This window comes from Larimichthys crocea, chromosome X (genome assembly GCF_000972845.2).
Source record: "Larimichthys crocea isolate SSNF chromosome X, L_crocea_2.0, whole genome shotgun sequence".
NCBI classification, from domain to species: domain Eukaryota; kingdom Metazoa; phylum Chordata; class Actinopteri; family Sciaenidae; genus Larimichthys; species Larimichthys crocea.
Genome location: NC_040020.1, coordinates 14318141 through 14337850, shown reverse-complemented (window position 1 = coordinate 14337850; position 19710 = coordinate 14318141). Strand labels below are relative to the sequence as shown.

Sequence of the window (19710 nt, the reverse complement as noted above, 5' to 3'; positions counted from 1 at the left end):
TGGATCCAAACCTAGTTACCAGGAATAGCTCAGTTCAAGCCAAGTTTTCTAAAAGCTTTGTGGTTACACTTAGAGTCCACAAGGTGTCAGTCACACCACATTGTGGCTCGGGTCAGTCACGGCATTTGACATGAGGAGAATTACTTCAGACTGTCATGTGAAAACAGATTATTAAAGAAGATAGTGCTATTGTGAGGATACACTGATCTGCCTGCAGACTCTGCTATCCGTATTTCAGGAAACTCCTCTTTCCCTCAACACAAGGTGGTGACCAATTACATTTTCTTTGATTTAACATTTATCCTAATCTTGTGGTTTCCTCAAAGCTGACATCATCGTCACCTGTACCATCTATCTGTCACCCACCCTTGCTTTCTCTCCATCTACTGCAAATCTTGTATGTGCCCTCGTCCCTCTTCTGCGCCCTTGTTCCATCTCTCCAGTCTTGATGTTCATCCTGCAGAGCTCAGCAGTGCTCCTATGTAATTACAGCCCTATGGTCGCTGAGCATAACATTTTTCTGCCCTGATGCAACTCCGTGTGTCTGGACTCTGTGAGGACCAGTGAATCCTTCACCCTGGCATCTCTCTGGCAGCCCGAGAACAGATTTCTAACTGTGGCAGCCTAGTTGGAATAAGCATGCCAGAGAAGTATTCTTTTGTCTGTAATGACTGTTTATCTTATCATGCTGTGGATACTTTGGTGACGAGAAAAGCAAGTATGTGGGTGTATCTGATCATTTGTGTGTTTGTTTGTGCCAGGCAGTTGGACGTTTTGAAGATAAGTTGAACATTAGGGCATGTGATGATGTGCTGGAAAGTTAGAAGACGTTTCTTTTTGAGTTTGAGGACAGAGTGTGTTAAAGTAAGCAGCAGTACAGAGGCAAGTGAACGACACTGTCAGGAAGCCTACAATATCGAGGCAATGCAATCTGACAAAGAAAAAAGTTGACGAGGTCCACTACTGCCATCTTCGATACACACCCAACTACACCTGAAGTGTTGGATGGACAAACGACATCATATTTTGCTGAATCCACTCAGTAAATTTCATCTCTATGTACCAGTTAAATCATGAGGGCATTTGTAAAAAATGTTGATATAAAGGCCAAAGGGTTAGCTCATGAAATGCCGACCTGGGAAGACATCATCCTCTTGAGAGAAAATTAAAGCAGTATGCCTGTTAGGTTTATGATGCCTGCAAATGCTGAAGGTTTGACTTAACCCTGCAGTGATTAAGTTTTATTCTTTGGCCACTTGGTGGTAGTGAAACAAGCTGAAAAGTATACAGAAAAAGGGTGTTTCCTCCAACTCACAACTCAAACTTTTTAAAGTCTCACAAGACAAGACAACACACTGAATGACTGGACGGCAATGACGTGTTCTGGAGGTAGAACACCAACTGTCATGTGTTCTTGTACCAAAACAAACATGGATGGCACACGGCAGCTTGCCCTGTTTATATGCAGTGACATTTATGCTGAAAAGGCCAAAAAGTGCAGTTTCAGATTTTCCCTTCACATTAGAAGACTTTGGCTTCTTTTTTGTTATTTATCAGGATGTCTCCTCCGGGGCAAAACCGGTTTCCGAAGTCAGTCACAAATATTAAACTAAGACTCACTGCGACTGGATCTGAAGGAGGCAGTTGTCCTTATGTATGATTTTATCTGCCGATTGTCAACACCAGCTGACCATAACAACAGTCCTAATGTCTGTCCCCGCCTTTACAGGAAGTGACTAAATCTAATACGGTCTCCTCGCTCACTGAAGAGAAACTCCTTGCCTCATCCAACTCCAGGAAGTTTAGTTTGATAATTTCACATTGTCAATACTAAAATCCTAAAACTTCAACATGCAAAACTGCCGACTGCAGCTTTACCCCCAAGAGTTCGCGCAGCTCAGCCCATGGCCAGGAGGTTCAGTCCTGGACCTACTGAGCTCATAGCCAAATTTGGTATAGGTCCTTTCTGGCAAATCTAAAGTGGAACAGATGGACAGCACTGTGTTCTGTTCAAAGATGAAGAGATGACTCAAAACAATGTTTCTACAGTTGTGGGTCTTTTACAGAACCATTAGTGACAGCTGGAGGACCACGGCAGACCACCTGTGTCTGGTATAGAGCTCAGGTCAATGGTAAAAAGCCTCCATGACCCACCAGTCAGCTGAGCAAGGCCACTCTTATGTTGTTGAGTGGGCAGTAAAAACAATATGTTTTCGCTCTGTAAGCAGTCCCCCCTGCCTCCTCTTCTCCTCCCCTCATACCATGCCTCCCCTCCTCAGTGTAACCACATAGGTCTTTGTGTCCAGCACTGTTGGGAACTCAGCATAGAGGCCCACTAAGCTCCACTTTCAAAGGGAACCTCTGATGTGGCCTTTCTGATCTCTGCATGTCTCACTGACTTTCCTCTTACTCTCCTCTGACTTTAAGTTTTTCTTTCTCTGTCTGTATCCTATTTATCCATGGTTTCCCTCGCTGTTGCTCGCCCTCACACATGCATACTTGCTCTTATAGATTTCCTTCTAATCTCTGACTAAAGAGAAGCGGGCTCATGTCAAGAAAACATGTGTGAAGACTTTTGAGCAATGATGAAAGACAGTGATATCTTGACTGTCAATATTGCCACTCCTTGAAGTTCAAGCTTCCCTTGATATATACACACCCTTCCCCCTCCTTTTTCAGTGCTCCACTCTCTTCTCCCCCCTCCACTTCTTTGTGATGACATGTATGTGCTTATGGAAACCAGATGTGCTCTGTTGCGATGGAAGAGGCGGTGAGAGAAATAGAAAAACCAAGCATGAGGTTGTAGGATACTTCATTAAAAGACTGCAGGAGATGCGGCGAGGGAGAAAAATTGGGGGACTCAAGAGTTCAGACAGTGACTGTATATAGATGTCAGATGAAATGTACTCACTATCCTTGCCAGGCCATGAGTAAAGCAGGGGGGTTTCCTTGCAGATATGGCTCGGTCAGGACGAGGGTGGCTGGGCTCAGAGAGCCTGAATCAGCATCTCTCATGACAGAGGTGTTTTTCTGCAGGGCTTGGGAAACCACGCCGTACGAGACAGGGGTTTAAAAAAAAAAAAGCAACCTAAAGAAGTTGAAATGTTGATTGTTCAACTTCCTTGCACCTGTATTATTTTCACCCACACAATACCTCCCTCTGACATTTAAACGAGACTGCTCCCACTGCACCACACCCTATTCAAAATGCAGACACTGTGAAGTGTAACAACAGAAGGCACGTAGCTGCCTAAGACTGATAGCTTTAAAGCATATTCAGCACTGGGAGGGTTTAAAAAATGCACAGCTAAGAAAGATCACAAACCAAACGGTAAAATACACACATATGGAATAGAGAAAACTGAGTCTGAGACATCCAGAACAGAGAAAAAGTTATGTTTAACTAATGGGGAAAGTTATTTTCCATGCATTGCTCCATGTGTAGCTAAATGGAATAATAAGATGCAGACAAAACGGAAAAAAGTATTAGGTATTGATCACTCTCTTTGCTTGCAGCAGTGTTACACCACAAAGTGTGTGTGTGTTTGTGTCTGAGATAGAGAGATTACAGCAGCTCAAGAAGTACTCTTTGCTCCCTTCCTGAGTGTGTTTACAACATTTTTTTAAACGAAGAACCAAAAAAAGCACTTGAATAGAGGGCCAACCTCTGAGTCACAATCTTTTCATAACATTCCAAACAGGGAACGTACAGGTGTAATTAATATCCTTAGTGATGGCTGTAGTCAGTTTATGTCCACTGCTTTGACGGCCTTGGTATTGTGGATACTGGCTCACTGCATACTGGAATGGAGTAATTGTGTTATTGGATACTCCCGTTCCTTTTCCTGCCATGACACAACACAACAGAGTATCTGCTGTGAAAATCTCACCAGTTAGTCGCTCTGTCCACTGTCATCACTGTATTACTTCAGCATATCATAGCGGTGCATACAGTGTCTCATGAAAATCATTTTCATATCAAATCTTCATAAACTTTTCATGGCATTGCTAAGAAAAATCAGGTATATGTAAGATAAGACAGACTTTGATGATGATGATGATGATGATGGCGCTAGATAAAAAGTTGATGTTACAGTTCATCGTGAGAGGAATCTGATTGCCGGTACTGAATTTCAAAAATGTCATTGTCATGGTGGAGCTATAGGAAAAGTCAAATTCGGTTACACAGGTCTGGGAACCTTGAATCTCTTGTCGAGATATTTCAATTTGGACCAAGGTCGTTGATAGACCTACAGACTGAAGCTTCTTTTGAAATCTGTCTCTCACAGATGTATCAACCTTAGAAAAGTGTTACAATTAATAGCTCCCTTTCAGGAGTTGAGCACCAACACGCAAAAGCAAATTTCATGTCGAACCCTTTGTTCCTTTGTTCACCATCAAACAAAGAGCAAACACATCACCTCCTCTCTTTGGTGGAGGAAGTGATCACTGCATCAGGCTTAAGATCTTTACATCCTATCTGTGCATGTGTTGGGATGTTTATGGCAGTGAGACAAAGACTCCGGAGAGAAACCCTCTGTTCCTGTTTGTTGTATCAGTGCTTGACGCAGGATGTGGCAGATCTTTAACAGAAACCAATGAAAACCATGTGTAACCTATATAACCACTCACAAGTTCCCATAAGAAATACCCCTTTCCACCATCCAACATCCTTGTTACCAGGCAGAGCGCAACACCAACTGTTAATCATTCATTCTCATTTAATTGGAAAGTTACTCAGTCTTCTCTCTGAGGTTGGTCCTGCAATTGCAGTATGATGCTCGGGTTGGCTATTATGAGACACAATAGCCAAAGCAGGACTTCCCCTGTGTGGAAGTTTCCATTCATCAGCCTTTTGGCTGTACACATGCCAACTGAAACAGGCACAGGAAGTGTCCAGCGCAGAGTCTAAAACATAAAACATAAACATAAAAGGAGCTTGGTAATGATGTTTGCCGAATAGAGTGAATGCGACGTGAGCATTTGGCACGTAGGGTTTATGTTTGTGTATCAGCTTTTATAGACAGTAGGAATGGATTCAGGGCTAGAAATTACCTTTTCATTTATCTAGGTGAAATGTTAGAGCCAGCGGAGTGGAGATGGCTGGAAGAGGCCAAGGCATTGTGGTGTGGTCTTTTGTTGGGCTTTGTGAAAAAGAAGTGAGTCATTTTGCAGACAGCGAAGAAAAGCTCTCCAGTTACACAGAGAGAGGAGAAAAGAGAGGACTGTGGGGAAGAATTATGCTGAGGCGATTCTTTTCTTCACTCTGTAGAATCAGCTGGGCAAGACAGAAAACATCAAGTAGTGACCCACAGCTAAATGTCTGGCTTGTGCAGGTCAATGAATTGGTTTAAACGAAGAAAACGTCATGCACAAATAAAGATACACAATGAAACTAAGTGACGAAAAAGAAAGCACAATGTTTTCTTTAAATGTTTTTTTATTGTGACACTGATGTAGTAAAAAAACAACAACTAATTAACCACATCCAAACCGACTCCCATCCCCCAGCCCTTCATTGCCGTGTCCCGCTGTGTGTCTGGCCTACATGATGCAGTTGGAATTCCAGATGTTGCTCATGGAATTCTGCTCCATCTCTGGCCTCCAAATGTGACTTAACCCTCCTTACTCCTCCTCCATCTCCTCCCCCCCAAAAAGCCTCGTGACTGCTCTCCCTCACCCCAGCTCTTCAAAACACTGCAGCAAAGTGGAGACAAATGGGCGCCCTAAATCTTTTCAGCACAATAGGAAAATACCTCATCATTTTAATTGCATCGAGCCCTGTTGCTGTAATCATAACATATCATAGATACTCTTTTTTTTCTCTCTCGCAGTCAGTCATCTTTACAGTGAGTCTGCCGGTTGTATGGCAGTTGTTCATTAGTGGGATCATTAAGGAGTAGGGAGACGCCTAAGTTTGCTTGTTTGAGCTTTTATTGGCTCATGTTGATGGGAGTGCACACATACACTGCATAATGCACAAATTAAGGCATTTATAGCTGTGCAAAACACACATGAGAGCATGTTTGTATTGCTTTACTTGTGAGGACCTGCATTCACATACTTAAAAATGAACCCTCTCCACAGCTTATCAAACCCTAAATCCAAACTTTAAACACTGAAGAAAAGAACATTTCCTCCACCTTGAATGATTTTCCTCATCTTCTTACTCATTCGACCTCATAAGTATGGAAAGACCCTCTCTCACTAACCGTATAGCTAAGATATGTTTCCCTGCTGTACAGCAACAGCTTCACACAATCATCTTCATCCCTGTTTCTACTTAAGCTTTGGATCCTGTCCGCGTTTTCCGACCCAGTTTCTGGCCTGCCAGTTTCCGAGCCCCAGCAACGCGGAGTGGTGCAGTCGGGGAGCAAGAAACCTGGAGGTCCAGGAAGACTGGGGGAAGATCAGACAGAGGGAGGGATGTGATCGATATTTGAGGTAAAGAGTCCAGGTAAGAGCTGGATTATATGAAAGCAGTTAAATTGATATATTACTGCATTTAAGCGAGTGACAGTTAACAAAAAAATGGCATAAAGGGAGAAAGATTAAGTGAATGGTTTACTAAGTGAAAATCAAAGCACAGAAAGCATTTTGGAATTACTTTATTTAGTAAGAAAAGCTTAAAAATATAAGTGAGTAAGAACACACACGCACACACAATCTCATTGAGAAAACTAGATCATCATTATTATCATTATAACTAGCATCATTATCATTGTTGTTTAACTACGTATAACCCCTGACTAGTAATGTAGCACCATGATTCGTAAACAAGTACAATGACAAAAAGGAGTATTCAGATCTTCAATTTATTTTCATTTGAGATGGATTCAAAGTAAAAAAAACAATCAAGTTTCAAGAATACATAACCCCCTTCCCCATTCACTGTCCCCACATATATAAAATTAAGGCCACTTTCAAAACTGTATGTCACTGTCCAGCAGGACTTTTTAATGACAATGTACAAAAACACATTCTTTACACAGAGGACAACAACAATAATAGTAATAGTCATAATAATAATGACAAAATCATTTATAATAATAATCAACACTAAAGACATTGATATAAAAAAGGAAAAGACAGTCGCATTTTTCGTTTTACCGTGATATGAGGGTATCTCATGCTTTGGAAGGATTTCAGCTAATGTTTTGTTTCCCTTTTATGGTCCAGTTTGGCTCTGACATGTTACTTTACTGGAAGATAAAGTAAGATTCACAATGACTACACCACTGTGGTTTCCAAATGTGTATTTGTTACTGTGAGTCAGGCATGCGAGATTCCCTCTGTTAGTTTGGGAAAACCCACAGTGGCGCAAGGATGTAGTTCAGTGATGACATCAGAGTGTTATCGGTCCGTCGCGTCGCGTAGTGTCCTTCGCGCCCCCTGTTCCCCCTCCCCTTTCCCCCCCCCTCTCTTCCCCCTTTTCGTCCCCTCCTCCCCTCCTCCCCCTTTTTTCCCCCCCCCTCCCCCCCCCTTTCTTCGTTTCCTTTTTTTCTTCCTCTCCGCTCCCTGGTTGAGCGCTGAAACTCGCTCTTTGCTTACTCAAAGGAACATGCTGGAATGGGCGTCATGAAGATGCAGGTTGAAAGCAGAAATTCACAAGGACACAAACACTGACCACTGACAAAAACTAAAAATAAGACATTGAAAAAGGCTAAAACAAACAGCAATGAGCTGGCGTCAGTAACCACGAGGCAGGCAGAGACAGAAGGGAGAGAAAAAAAGAAAAAAATATGGAACGATGGAGTGGTTGAGAGATAGAGCAAAAGGAATCTGGCAGTGGTAAGAATATTTTAAAATGCAAGTCTGGTGCTTTTCCTTCTGCTCTTTCCCAAGTTTTATCTCTGTCTCTCCTGCTCTTTTTTATCTATGTTCAACATTTCCTTCCAATTTTTTTCTCTTTTTCTCTTCTCCATGTCTTTCCCTCCTCTTTCCTTTCCCCTACGTCTACACCTTGTCCAGTAAAGATCGTTGGCAGTAGAGGAGTCGGCGTGGGGTACCGTACCGACGGAAAAACACCAAGGCTGCCAGCGTCGCAATCACACACACTAACAGGAACAAGGGCACCACCACTGCTGCTGCTCCACTGCCACCACCAACCCCTTCCTCCTCATCTACCTCAATAATGATCACCTCAGTATCCTCCTGCACCTCCTTCTCCCTTTCCTTTTCCTTTTCCTTCTCTCTCTCCCTCTCTCTATCTCTAGTTCTGTCTTTATCCTCCCGTTCCCTGTCCTTCTCCTTCTCCCTCTCCTTGTCCTTGTCATGTCCGCCACCGCCTCTTCCTCCGTCCGTCTTGGAGTCTTCGTTGGGGCAGCCCATCCAGTCACGAAGGGCTGATTTGGGGTATCCTGGCTCCACACGCATCACCTGGTTGTTGAACTTCCAGTATTTGTTGGCTTTGTAGAAGTAGGTGTATGCTGAGGGGTAGAAGAAAGATATGTGAGGAACAAACCTGAACTGAAAGGAAAAGCAACTTCTAGCAGTATCTATCCACATTACGATGTGAGAAAATAATCTAGGTAATATCATACAAACCACCCTTACCTTGATCTTTGCTCATGAAGGCTGCCTTGATGTTGTCAGGCACTCCCTGCCACACATTAATTAATTTTGGATAGCCATCATCAACGGATCGTGACTCTTCATTGAAACGGTAATACCTGAAAAAAGCATGAGACAGTAAAGTTAAGGAGAGAATCAGCTATGGTGAGTTAATAGTTACATTCAGACTCCTGAAAAACTGAACTTGCGCTTTGATCATGGAGACTCGACTTGCACTCGCCCTTGAGGACCTGAGACTTGACTTGAGGCTTGACTGTGTAACTTGTCTTGGATTTATCTTATGACTTAAGATTTGCCTTGGACTTGTTCTAAAAGAAAAACCTGATTTGAGACTTTACCTGGGCCTAGCTCAGACTTGCCCTAAATGACTAGAGACTTGTTCTGACAGACTTAAGACCCTGCTTGGTTTTTCCTGCAAATACTTGTTAACTTAAAACTTGTTAATGCAGACTTGAGACTTGACTTGAGACTAGCACACTTGATACTTGATGTGCGTACGTGTGTGTATGTGTATTCTACTGGACTAAACCACCTGAGTTGTTTTTCAAAAAACATGAAAGCATCCACTTGTTATGGACTTTGTTTATGTAGGTGGCTGTTTACCGTGTAATCACTGCCTGCCAAATTTTATCCAGCTTTTTTATAACAATTACTGTAGTTTAAATATGGGGAGTCTTAGCAAGCTTTAAAGTCCCTCAAGGTCTGTTTTCAGGTTGAAGTAAGAAGCAAGTTTGTAATTCAGGATAAGTGACTGACTTCAAGTATTTGGACCTTATATGGTCAATGTTCTAAACACATGTTTTAGTGGTGGTGACGCAAATGTATTTTCCTCAGTAGTTTATACAGTTCAGCACAGACTTGTTGTGGGATATGAGACACACACACACACACACACACAAGAAAGATGACTAACTTGTTTGCTCTGAAGAAAAACGTCTGTCCAGTGGGGGTGTAGTAGAGAGCAGTGTCTATCCGATCTTTGGGAAGGCCATTGCCCATTTCCTTTAGACTCTTAGGGTAACCATGATCCAGAATTGATTCAGTGAACACCCAATACCTGTCGCCTGCAGAGAATGAGGGACAGACACAAAAACATTGTTTGATGATGACTGCTTTAAAAAAGGGACATCTTGTACCTGTTTAGTCGAGCCTTACCTTTAAAGAAAACAAATTTCCCATCTTCCCTTTCAAAAGCGGCATTGACATGAGTGGGCAGTCCCCTCCAAAAGTGACCAATGGGCATGGGATAACCGTCCAGAACATGGTTGTTACGTACCCTCCAGAACCATTTATCCTGAAAAAGAAAAGTAATTTATTTATAGCCTGCTAGACAAACTATCATATCAAAAGTCCAACAAGTTAGTGTGGGTTTACCTTAAACACAAACATTTCTCCTCTGAGGATGGCGATGGTGTCGAAGTGTCCATCACAGATGTTGGGACCAAAGCGAGGCTTGTCTGGCGAATATGTGGGCTGGGGGCTGTGGTTTGGTGTACGGGGTGTTACAGGAGGAGGCTGAGGTCCAGATCCAGACCCTATGTGAATAAAGACATGTGAAAATAATTTTCAGAGACCCAACCTTAACCTGTACACATCATCTATTGCTGGTCCTGTAAGGTCAGATGAAACGTAATGATCCCCCATGTAGATTATAGGTTATGAAGAAGCAGGCGACAAAGAGAAAACCAGGGATTACACATACAGAAATAGAAAGGGTTGAAGAAGAAAGGTGAAGTCATCGGAAAGTTACAGCGTTTTACATCCACCTTTCAAGACTACAGATTTTTCTTGGTGTATTACTTAAGTTCTTTGCCACCAAATAAAGACCAGAGAGCTCTTTTCTGGCAGTCATTTGGATAGTGAACAGTCGACAACATACCATAAAGTTGCTGTACACCTCTGCGATCATCATCAGGAAGTTGGAAGTTGTCTGTGTCCATCCACTGATAGAAGGGAGCCATGATGGCTGAGGGGTCATTGGAGTGCTCCAGACCCAGAGCATGGCCCAGTTCATGCACAGCAACCAGGAATACATCATTACCTGAAACAGTGTCAACACCAATGAATAATTAATAAATAATAATTAATATTAACAGGAAACATAAAAATAGTTTGATCTTTTGCTGATGACACAATGCTTACAAAAGGAGAAGGAGCAAATGTTGCTATTTCCTCATTTTTACATGACTCAGACACACACAAATACTTATCACATCACTCAATCAAAAATAAAATGATCTCCCGGTCATGTGAAGATGTGTCTGACTCAAACAGCTGATAATGCAAAGTTGTGTGTCTGCTCTACCAAAAATAAACACTTCTCCATTTCTGCAGTATTAACATAGCCCCGAGCATTCACTCCCACAAATGTACTGACACAAGATTAGACTTGTTGCTGCTCGTGTTTTGCTCACAACAGCAAAATTAAGAGTGCTGACTCCCGATATACAAAGCAACTCACAACATTTGTGTAATCAGGTTTAAGGGAATCACTCAAGAAGGACTTCCCCTCGTTTATCAAAAACATCAGTTTCAACATAGATCCAGGAGAGCCTCACCTAACAGATCTTTGTTTCCAATGGTCCATGGTTCAGCTGCATCAAAGTGGGTATCCCCACCAATGCCATTACCAGGGAAATAGGCATGTGCCAAGAAGCCCCCCTCACCATCGAACGGGCTGCTGTCACCATGGAAACCCTCAGCAAAGAAGAGCATAATGTCTGCAAACTCCTCCACCTTGTCCCGTATGTAACTGTAAGGGATTTCCCGGAAACGGAGCGGAGTGACGCTCTCCCACACCTTGAAAGCCCTCCTGATGGCCTCGTGGGTCTCATACTCACCCACCTTAGGGGTGTAGTTCTGTATACTGGAGAGTGTGGAATTATGTGTGTGGGTGTGCAAGGGGGAAGGGTGGGAAAGGAAAGACAGAGTCAGGAATTATTTCCTTTTTAAAGAAAATGGTTTCAGTTGCTCAATAGTAACCTCATCCATTTGGTGGTTTCTCGCATCAAACATAAATTAAGCACAAAAAAATCATATAGGTACTGTTCCATCATGCCTCTGCAGATGCAGCACATTCACTTGGAGCTTTACTGACTTACGAAAAAGTGATTTCATTCTTGTTCCACTTCAGGCCCTGGATGGCGTATCGCTTCCTCCGCAGGTTGCTTTTCAACTCGGCACCAAACTTATCTGGCACGCCACAGCGCGGCCGCTTCATGGCCCTACCAAAGACAAGACAAGTCATAATCCACTCAAGTAATGTTACTTTTAATAAGAGTACTGATCAGCAGGTGACTATATTTGGACACGTAAAATGAATCTATTTAAAGGTGCTCACTCGATGGTGTTGGCGTCAAAGCTGCCGGTGATGGTCAGGCCGTAGAACCTCTGCATAGCGGCGATGGCCGAGGGGATGGAGTGAGGGGAGCGGAGGGAATGGGTCCTCATGTCCCCTGGGGGCAGGTAACCATACTGCTGCAGCCATGACTTTAAAGCAAAGCAAAAAAGAGACAACAGTGTGACTCATGAGCGTTATTGCAAAATGAAACCAAGGAAACTCCAGTTTCAGTACAGAGAATGAAAAAAGTTAAATTAGAAACACACACAGCAACATGTGATATCCCACCTGACTTTTGTTGTTTATCAAAGCCAGAACCAGGGTTAAGGAACTATTTGGTATGATATTTATTATGAGTTACAGACACTACAAGTTCAGGATGTTTATGCAACTGCAATAAAAACACATTCCTAACTGACAACAAAAATAAGCTCTTGAATAACATATTCCTGTGTTTTGGTATCTGGATATTTGGACAGACAGAGCAATGTCACTTTTTGGCATGTCTCCATTTAATGACTAAACACAAAAGCTATTCAACCATCAACATTCAGCCCTCCGGTGAGAACTATAGCGGATTCAAACAGAGGTTGACATGAAAGAGTAATGCCAAGCTTAAGCCCAAAAAAGGCTTCAAACAAAGACGCTTCAGGTTTCAACGAAAACACAGACAGACAGAGACTGAAAAAGGAAAACCCTCCTAAAAAGTTAAAGATTAACTTCAACTAAGCTGAAGCTACTCTGGATTTCATATTCGCTACTTGTTTGTGTTTCAGTGCAGATTGCAACTTTTATAACTGAACTCATCTGTTGACTTTGTACACGAGTAGAGAAGAGTTTGAATCACATATTACGGTGGTCACTGAGTTCTTCATGCAGTCTCAGCAGAGCTTGACCTTACTTTCCCCTGGAAACCCTTTCACTGCGGTACTGGTTTGACATCTGGACCTGTGCCAGCGGCTTCGCACCGCACCTCTCCCACACAGCTTCTCCTAAACTCTTTCCCTCTCAAACTAGAGTCCGACAAATAACACTGAGTCTATTGTGAGCCAGTGAAAACCGAGACCACTTTGATATCCTGCTGTACACAGTCACTTTGTGTACTTGTGAATCACTTTTTTTCATGTGTTTGATTGTTTGGAAGCAGTGCAGGTTCCACTGATAAAGGTTATCTGTCGACTTGTTTGGGGTACACTATGTGATGTAACGTAATACAATCTGTTATTCGTTTTTTGACAGTTCTGATTAAAAGCCAAAGGCATGGTTTTCTTTTGTGCAGAGAAGGGGATTGAGAAAGAGAGAAGAGAGAGAGATAGGGAGTGTCCCAGGGTGAGACTCAGGCCTTGGGCAACCTCAGCCGATGTCTCCAGTCGAGCAGCAGCGTCAGTCAGTAATTTAACTGGGAATTTCTTCCTTCTCGCATCCAAACCTCAAAGTCAAACTCTTCCCCCCACGTCCATGTCTCTGTCTTTGCCTCGTCACTCCACCCCTTCGACTCTCTTCTCCTTCATCCCTCTCTTATGGAAAACCAGAGACTTGAGGGTAAATACTTATGAACAACCACACCCAGAGCCACTCAATTATCTGCCACTAAAGGTTGCTAAATACAATGACGGCAAAACATGTTTAACTGCCTTGTTTTAGCATTTTTCCACTAATACTGTACAGTACAGAGCCAATGTGTGGAAGCAGTGCTGACACTGACTATCTGGGTGCTTAGGTCTGTAGGTTTATATGTATGCTTTACGCTTACGCTGTGCTTGTGTGAGTTTGGGAAGGAGTCAATGGCAGAATAACATTTCGGAGGCCCTTGAAGGTCTAATCTCTGCCTCTCTGTCTGTCCTAGAGAGACATGGAGGTCTCAGTGTTTAGACTTCACCCCTGAAAGAGCCCTTTCTGGTTCTGACTCACCCATGGAGCTCCACTGGACATAAAGACTCACTGTTTGCCACTGTTACAGTACATCCAAATGAGTGGGAAAGCCAAACACACACTTTAGCATCTCAGAATTGGATGTTTTTCAATGTTAATCGAAGAAGACGAAGAAGAAGAAGGAGATTGTGTGTTTAAGGGATTATTTGACTGTGCTTGAAACCTTATTCTTAACATTCACTATATTTTCTTTTCTACAAAATCCTAACTGTGCCCTCCGCTCAGTCAAAAGACTGCTGTTGAGTGACACTGGACATTTGTTTTAACTTTAAGGCTCCCACACCTCTTTCATGGGTCCCTCAGGTGACTTGACAAAGTCTTATTCACCGTCGCACTTGGCTATTTTTGACCACACTAATAGGCTGAGTAACTAAGGCAGTAACAGGAAGAGGAAATGATCATTATTTATAGTGGCATAGGAGATGACAGCCCATGCTAATACGTTCTTTTGATGTAGAACAGTGGTTACCAACCGGTTGTACCCCCACAACTTTGTCAGATGAACTCAAATACTCCTTCATTGATGACTCATAGCTTCAATCATATTCCTTTTGAATTTTAGTTATTTTACCATTTATCCATTACTATCCATTAACCAGTACTTAACCAGTACTGCACCATTAAATGTGATTTTAGAGCCGTAAACTAAATTCCATTTTAAATTGCATGAAAATATAAGAAATACTGTTGACGCCCTCTAATCAGATGTGGGTGTACCCTACCTTTGAGGAGCTGATGAGTCTGTGAAACCACACTCATTTTCAAATGTATGCTGATTCACTGGAGTTTACAGTATGATCTTATTAACCCTTTACTCAGTATTTTGGTTGGTGGTTCAGACTGGAGAAGCGCTACCAGACTACATCCTTTCCCTTGATGATGATCCCAGGTGCCCACCCACATAATGGACGATGTGTGTAAGCATTAGTTTAGCCAACAGTCGCCAGCTTAGCCACAACACAAACTTTTACAAACAGCTTCTAATGACTGTCAAAGCTCCAGTGTCTGGCAGCAGCTGCTCGTGGCTGGTTAGCTCAAATAGGTTGGTCATCTTTGACTACCAGCTTTCTGTTCCTGCTACACTGAGTGGTGGTCAGCTTGGTGTCAAGGCCATGCACCCTTCAGTGCTTGTCCTGTGCAGGTCTCGGCTGTATTTTTTTAATTTACTGAGAGCGAGGGAGCTAGCACAATTTGGGGATGCAGTTAGACTTGAAGCTAAGTATTTAACTGTTTGTGTATTACTTTAAACTAACTATTCTACTATTCATCCATACATCCATACCATCATTCATCCACTATTTATTTTTTCTTTCTTTCTACTATCTTTCCACATGCCCGATTCCAACTACAGCGCATGGACGTAAAGAAGCAGTGCAAAGCTACTTATAGGAGGCCAAAGCCAAGACTTTGAGGTAAAGGGCGCAGCTTGCTCATATGCACCGAGTTTATTGTTTAATGGAAGATCTACACAAATCAAACAACGGTTGCTATGGATGTCACGAGGAAGAGTGCTCATTTTGCATAGGATGAGAGAGAGAGAGAGAAGGAGGGATTGCATTTCAGAAAAGAAAGAGAGTCAGTTGTTCCGTTTGGTGAGGGCCAATGGAAAGAAACTCTGGTCAGCAGCGATGGGAGTCCAACTGAAGCATGCTGGGTATACAGCTCCACACACAGCTCCTCATTACACATCCAGTCACTGCCCAGAGAGCTACAGTATTATGTCAGATGTCATAAACGTATAAAATTATTACTCCCACTTCACTTGCAACAGCTCATTATTGGCAGTTAGCGTGTCATTGTTTGTGTGAGGGAGTCTGGGTATAGGTATATTTACAAAATCAAACTGTTTAAGACCTTTCTTGCTCTATGAACATTTGCCCGAGGCTAATGCTGCTCCTTTAGGAAGACATTTACGACTCTGCCAGCCTCTCTGGTCAGCAGCTCCTCAACCCACATGTAGAAAGTCTTTAAAATGTGTCTGTGTGTATGTAATCCTTCAGCTGCTGTCTATTAAAACAACCATTCTCCAGCCAACAACAATATGACCAGATGACAAAAGAGTGGAAAAAGACACGTCTCTGCCAAAGTCATTTGAGCAATAAGTCAATTCCAGGCAAATCTCACTGGCAGGGTTTTGTGTCTGAAAAAAAAAGAAGAAAAAAGCTTCCCCGAAATTTGGCTTGTCAGTTGTTTTCTTTATGAACAGGAAATGAGGTAATGCCTTTGTGTATTACCTTATTTCCCAACACCTCCTAGCTTTCCTCACGGAGGCTGCCCTCGGACCACCCACTGGTGATCTTGAGGATGTGACTATGCACCCTTCCTTCCTCACTTCCTCTAAATGACCAGTAAGACATCAAACTGGTGTAATACCAGTTTGACCAATATGAATTCTCATGCTTCATTCTTGTTAGGAGCAAAAGGAAAGAGACATACATTCATACAGGATGTGTGCATGACAACTATGTTTTACATCCTGTCCTATTCATCTGGATAATTGCCTCAATTCCAGACTGTCCTTTTTCCCAGATTGGATCACTCCCATCACCACAATGGCTTTCTTTCTACTCAGCAACAGCCCCTTCACTGTCGTCTCTGCTATGCTTTCATCATGTCATCTCATGCCCATTTATCTTCCTTTGTAGCGAGTGACCTCAGCTTGTAGCGATTTCTGAACATGCACGAGAACGAGATCTGCGTGTGTGTGTGCATGTGTGTGTGTCACAGGCAGGTGGTTGCTGACACACCAAGGTGTTTTCTGCAGTAAAACAAAATCCCACTGCCCTCTTCCTGTCTCTGCCACAGACCACAGGACATGACTTCTTCACCTACATCCTCACAGCCCTCGACTGTTTATCTCACTGACACACACACCCTCTGACCAACAGACATCCACTTACTTAATAAGACTTCTTGTTAATTAAAACACAAACAACCTCCTCCAGAGCAGAGCTGTGGACTGATACTGGTGACTTGTGGGTTTGTGTAGGCGACATATGAGATCACAAACATTCCCTATTTGAATGAGGTTAAATAGAAGACGTTTTTATAAAAATGTCATAAAAACTGAGGAAGTGAAGCACTAAATGAATATAAACTTACTGAACCAGCACATTTTCCAGAGCCATGTCTGTCCACAGCAAATGTCCACAGCAACTTGATGCTTTTTAAAACTAATTGATATAAAAGGTTAAAGTTCCACTTCTTCTTATATGAACATTAGACTTTTTAACACATCACAGTCTGTTAGGTGAATGTTGATGATGCCTGTGATCAAATCCAAATAAATGCTTTCTTTATAAAATGATGATAACTATTAGACTCTGTCTTCCACCCAGATCAACAGGCCTAACTTTTACAACTTTTCCAGCAGCTCTTTTTGCTGATACAGCAAAGAAATATTCCTTAGATGTTGTTTTAAGAGTTAGATCTCCACAGCATGTTCAATCTAATCTAGGTTCCGTCCTTTATGGAAGCCTGGAAGTTGTTTAGCATCGTTTGCATTAATGTACATACATTTAAGGACTTACAGTTTAACAAATAGCTTCGAAAAGGAGACAGAGAGGTGAAAATGTAGGTGAAAACATTACTGTGTCACTTTTTTCACAATCAACTGACTATTTATTGTTAACATTATGATAAAGGAAATTCCTTGAAATTTGCATTCAGTATACCTACAGTCTTTGCAACTAGCCATAAACCAAATATTGCTCATGGAAACAATCCTTTGACAGTATCAGAAGATTTAAAAAACTTAGATTTAATTATTGCCAAGTATTTAAACAAGGCCTTTATGTAAGACACATGTCCCCCATAGGGACAATCAGTGAGTAATCTTAGATCCTAAAACTTGAATATAATGTATAAGTGGTAGCAGATTCCAATCCTGAGTTTTGAATTGTGGTGATGGGCCGCCTCTTCACTCTACATTTGAATCACAGATTGTGCTTTTATTTTGACAGTGTTATGTAGGTCAATGGAGTTAACTGGAGTTGACTTTTTTTTTCCAGTAGCACAGCTGGAATTATTATTCCATCAGCCATAGGATACAATGATTAGAGAGACATTTGGCACAACTCTACCCACCAAAACCATTTAAGCCCTCTCTGCTAAAATGCGTGCATGCACGTACACAAACCCTCACACACTCACAGGAGTGTTGAAGGAAGCAGGTGTGTGTGGATATCATAACAATGTTACTTCCTGCAACATTAACACAAACTTCCTCATGGGGTTGGAAGATTGATGATACTGCAGACTGGACACAATAGGGACCAGGGAAGAGCAGTCTTATCTGGTCTCCTTCACTGTTAAGACAATTGGTGTCTCATCTCAGTGAGTTATTGGGAGTCTTTAATGTCCAGAACTATGAGTTCAGAATCTACAGTGTTTTCCCACAACTGACCATAGCTGAGGTGCTGCAGAAGCTCTCAGATTTTAAGACCCACCTCCCCCTCAGTCCACCGAGCAGTAACTCAGGACAGATGTCAACAATTACATCTCCCCATCCTTCTGAATATAACTGTACCCACAACTATCACCCTCCCCTCCCTCCTCCATTCCCACAAAAATTACCTCTGTCTCTGCCCTGACCACAATACAAACTCATGCATTTCTCCTCATTTGCTTTTTCTCTTGCTCTCCTGCTTTTGCCCCCTCAGCATTTCTCAGTGTTTTCATGAGCGCTATCATCATTATGGGCTGCTTCCTCTAACCCAGGGTCAAAGCCCTTCCCAGATTCCTGTTGAACTGTTGAAAATAACATCCATCACTATGCAAAGATTAACTGAGTTTTGGAGGTCCATTGTATAAGCCTGTGGCTTCTTGCACTTTGATTTATTGATTTGATACAGTCTTATGTGGGTTCAAATGATTAAAAATTAGTGTTAAGTAGCAGGATACATATGAGGATACTGTATATTTTTCAGTCACTCATAATTCTTCAACTCCTAAACTATAAATGTATAATCTTATCCTAGCTTTCTTGTCAGGTTTTAATGATCCATTTTGCATCTTTACCTGAATTATTCCTCTATTTTGCATTTATTTATCCAGATGAATAGCTTGATTCTGGATTCATTTATCTGCCTTTATTCCACGGGATTTATTTATTGTTCAATGCTGGATTCATTTATTCCTTGATTACATATGCATTTACTCATCACCCCATGGCTGTCCACCACCTCTGGATCTATATCTCACCTCTGGATTGATATCTCGATCCGTCGCTCCTTGTGCGCTCAGCTCCCACACCACCGCCAGCAGCAGCAGTCGGACAAGCGTTTTGAGCTCTGGTGCCATCATTCGACTCTCCAAAAAAAAATAAAAAATCTTAAAAATGAACAGTTGTCCCTGTAACAGTTCGCGCAATCTTCACTTTGCTCTTTGTCAGAACATTATCTGTGAAAAAACGGATCCCATGAACGAGTTTCCGGGCGCAACCGAGATCGGCTTGGCGCAGAGCACAAAAAAAGATTTTCCACAAGGTATGCAGCAGCGCGCCTCTGCAACTTATTACTCAAATTACTCAAACCACGAGAGGTATTTGTCCAATCTGTGCATTCTTCTCGCGTTTTGGTGACTTTTAACCAGATTATCGGACGTTACTGAAAGCAGGAAGTCTGAAGGAGGACCTGGGATCAGGCTGTGCGTATTTTATGTCCAAATTCAGCTTGCGCTTTGCTCCAGATGTTGCAACCGACTTTGTTTTCATGAAGCAGTCTTAACTCCTCGCTGTCCTTTCTTCCCTATCTCACAGTCGGTTTATTTTGATCCCCCTCTCCTCTTCCCCTCTTTCTCTCCCTCTTTCTCTCTCTCTCTCTCTCTCCGCTGCAGACGTGGTAGTTTGATACTCCCCCGGGACC

The 19710-nt window shown here is 42.4% G+C and overlaps 1 protein-coding gene across 1 annotated transcript; it reads right to left on the bottom strand.

The window, feature by feature from the left end:
• Window positions 1-7553: 7553 nt before the first annotated feature.
• mmp14b (matrix metallopeptidase 14b (membrane-inserted)) lies at window positions 7554-19672 on the bottom strand. Its single transcript, XM_010742175.3, has 10 exons — window positions 19049-19672; window positions 11915-12063; window positions 11676-11798; window positions 11133-11440; window positions 10454-10615; window positions 9949-10109; window positions 9730-9868; window positions 9488-9638; window positions 8557-8672; window positions 7554-8429 (listed from the first exon to the last, which is right to left on the bottom strand). The coding sequence occupies exons 1-10, from the start codon at window positions 19148-19150 to the stop codon at window positions 7957-7959; spliced, it is 1884 nt and encodes a 627-aa protein (XP_010740477.2). The 5' UTR covers window positions 19151-19672; the 3' UTR covers window positions 7554-7956.
• Window positions 19673-19710: the final 38 nt, after the last annotated feature.

Bases quoted from the DNA above. Each gene is read 5' to 3' on its own strand.
- mmp14b (XM_010742175.3), bottom strand. From the start codon at position 19,150: ATGATGGCACCAGAGCTCAAAACGCTTGTCCGACTGCTGCTGCTGGCG. The intron at 11,799-11,914 runs GTGAGCACCTTT...TGTCTTTGGTAG, and splicing joins TTTGACGCCAACACCATCGA to GGCCATGAAGCGGCCGCGCT. The intron at 10,616-11,132 runs GTGAGGCTCTCC...ACACTGTTTCAG, and splicing joins TGGAAACAAAGATCTGTTAG to GTAATGATGTATTCCTGGTT.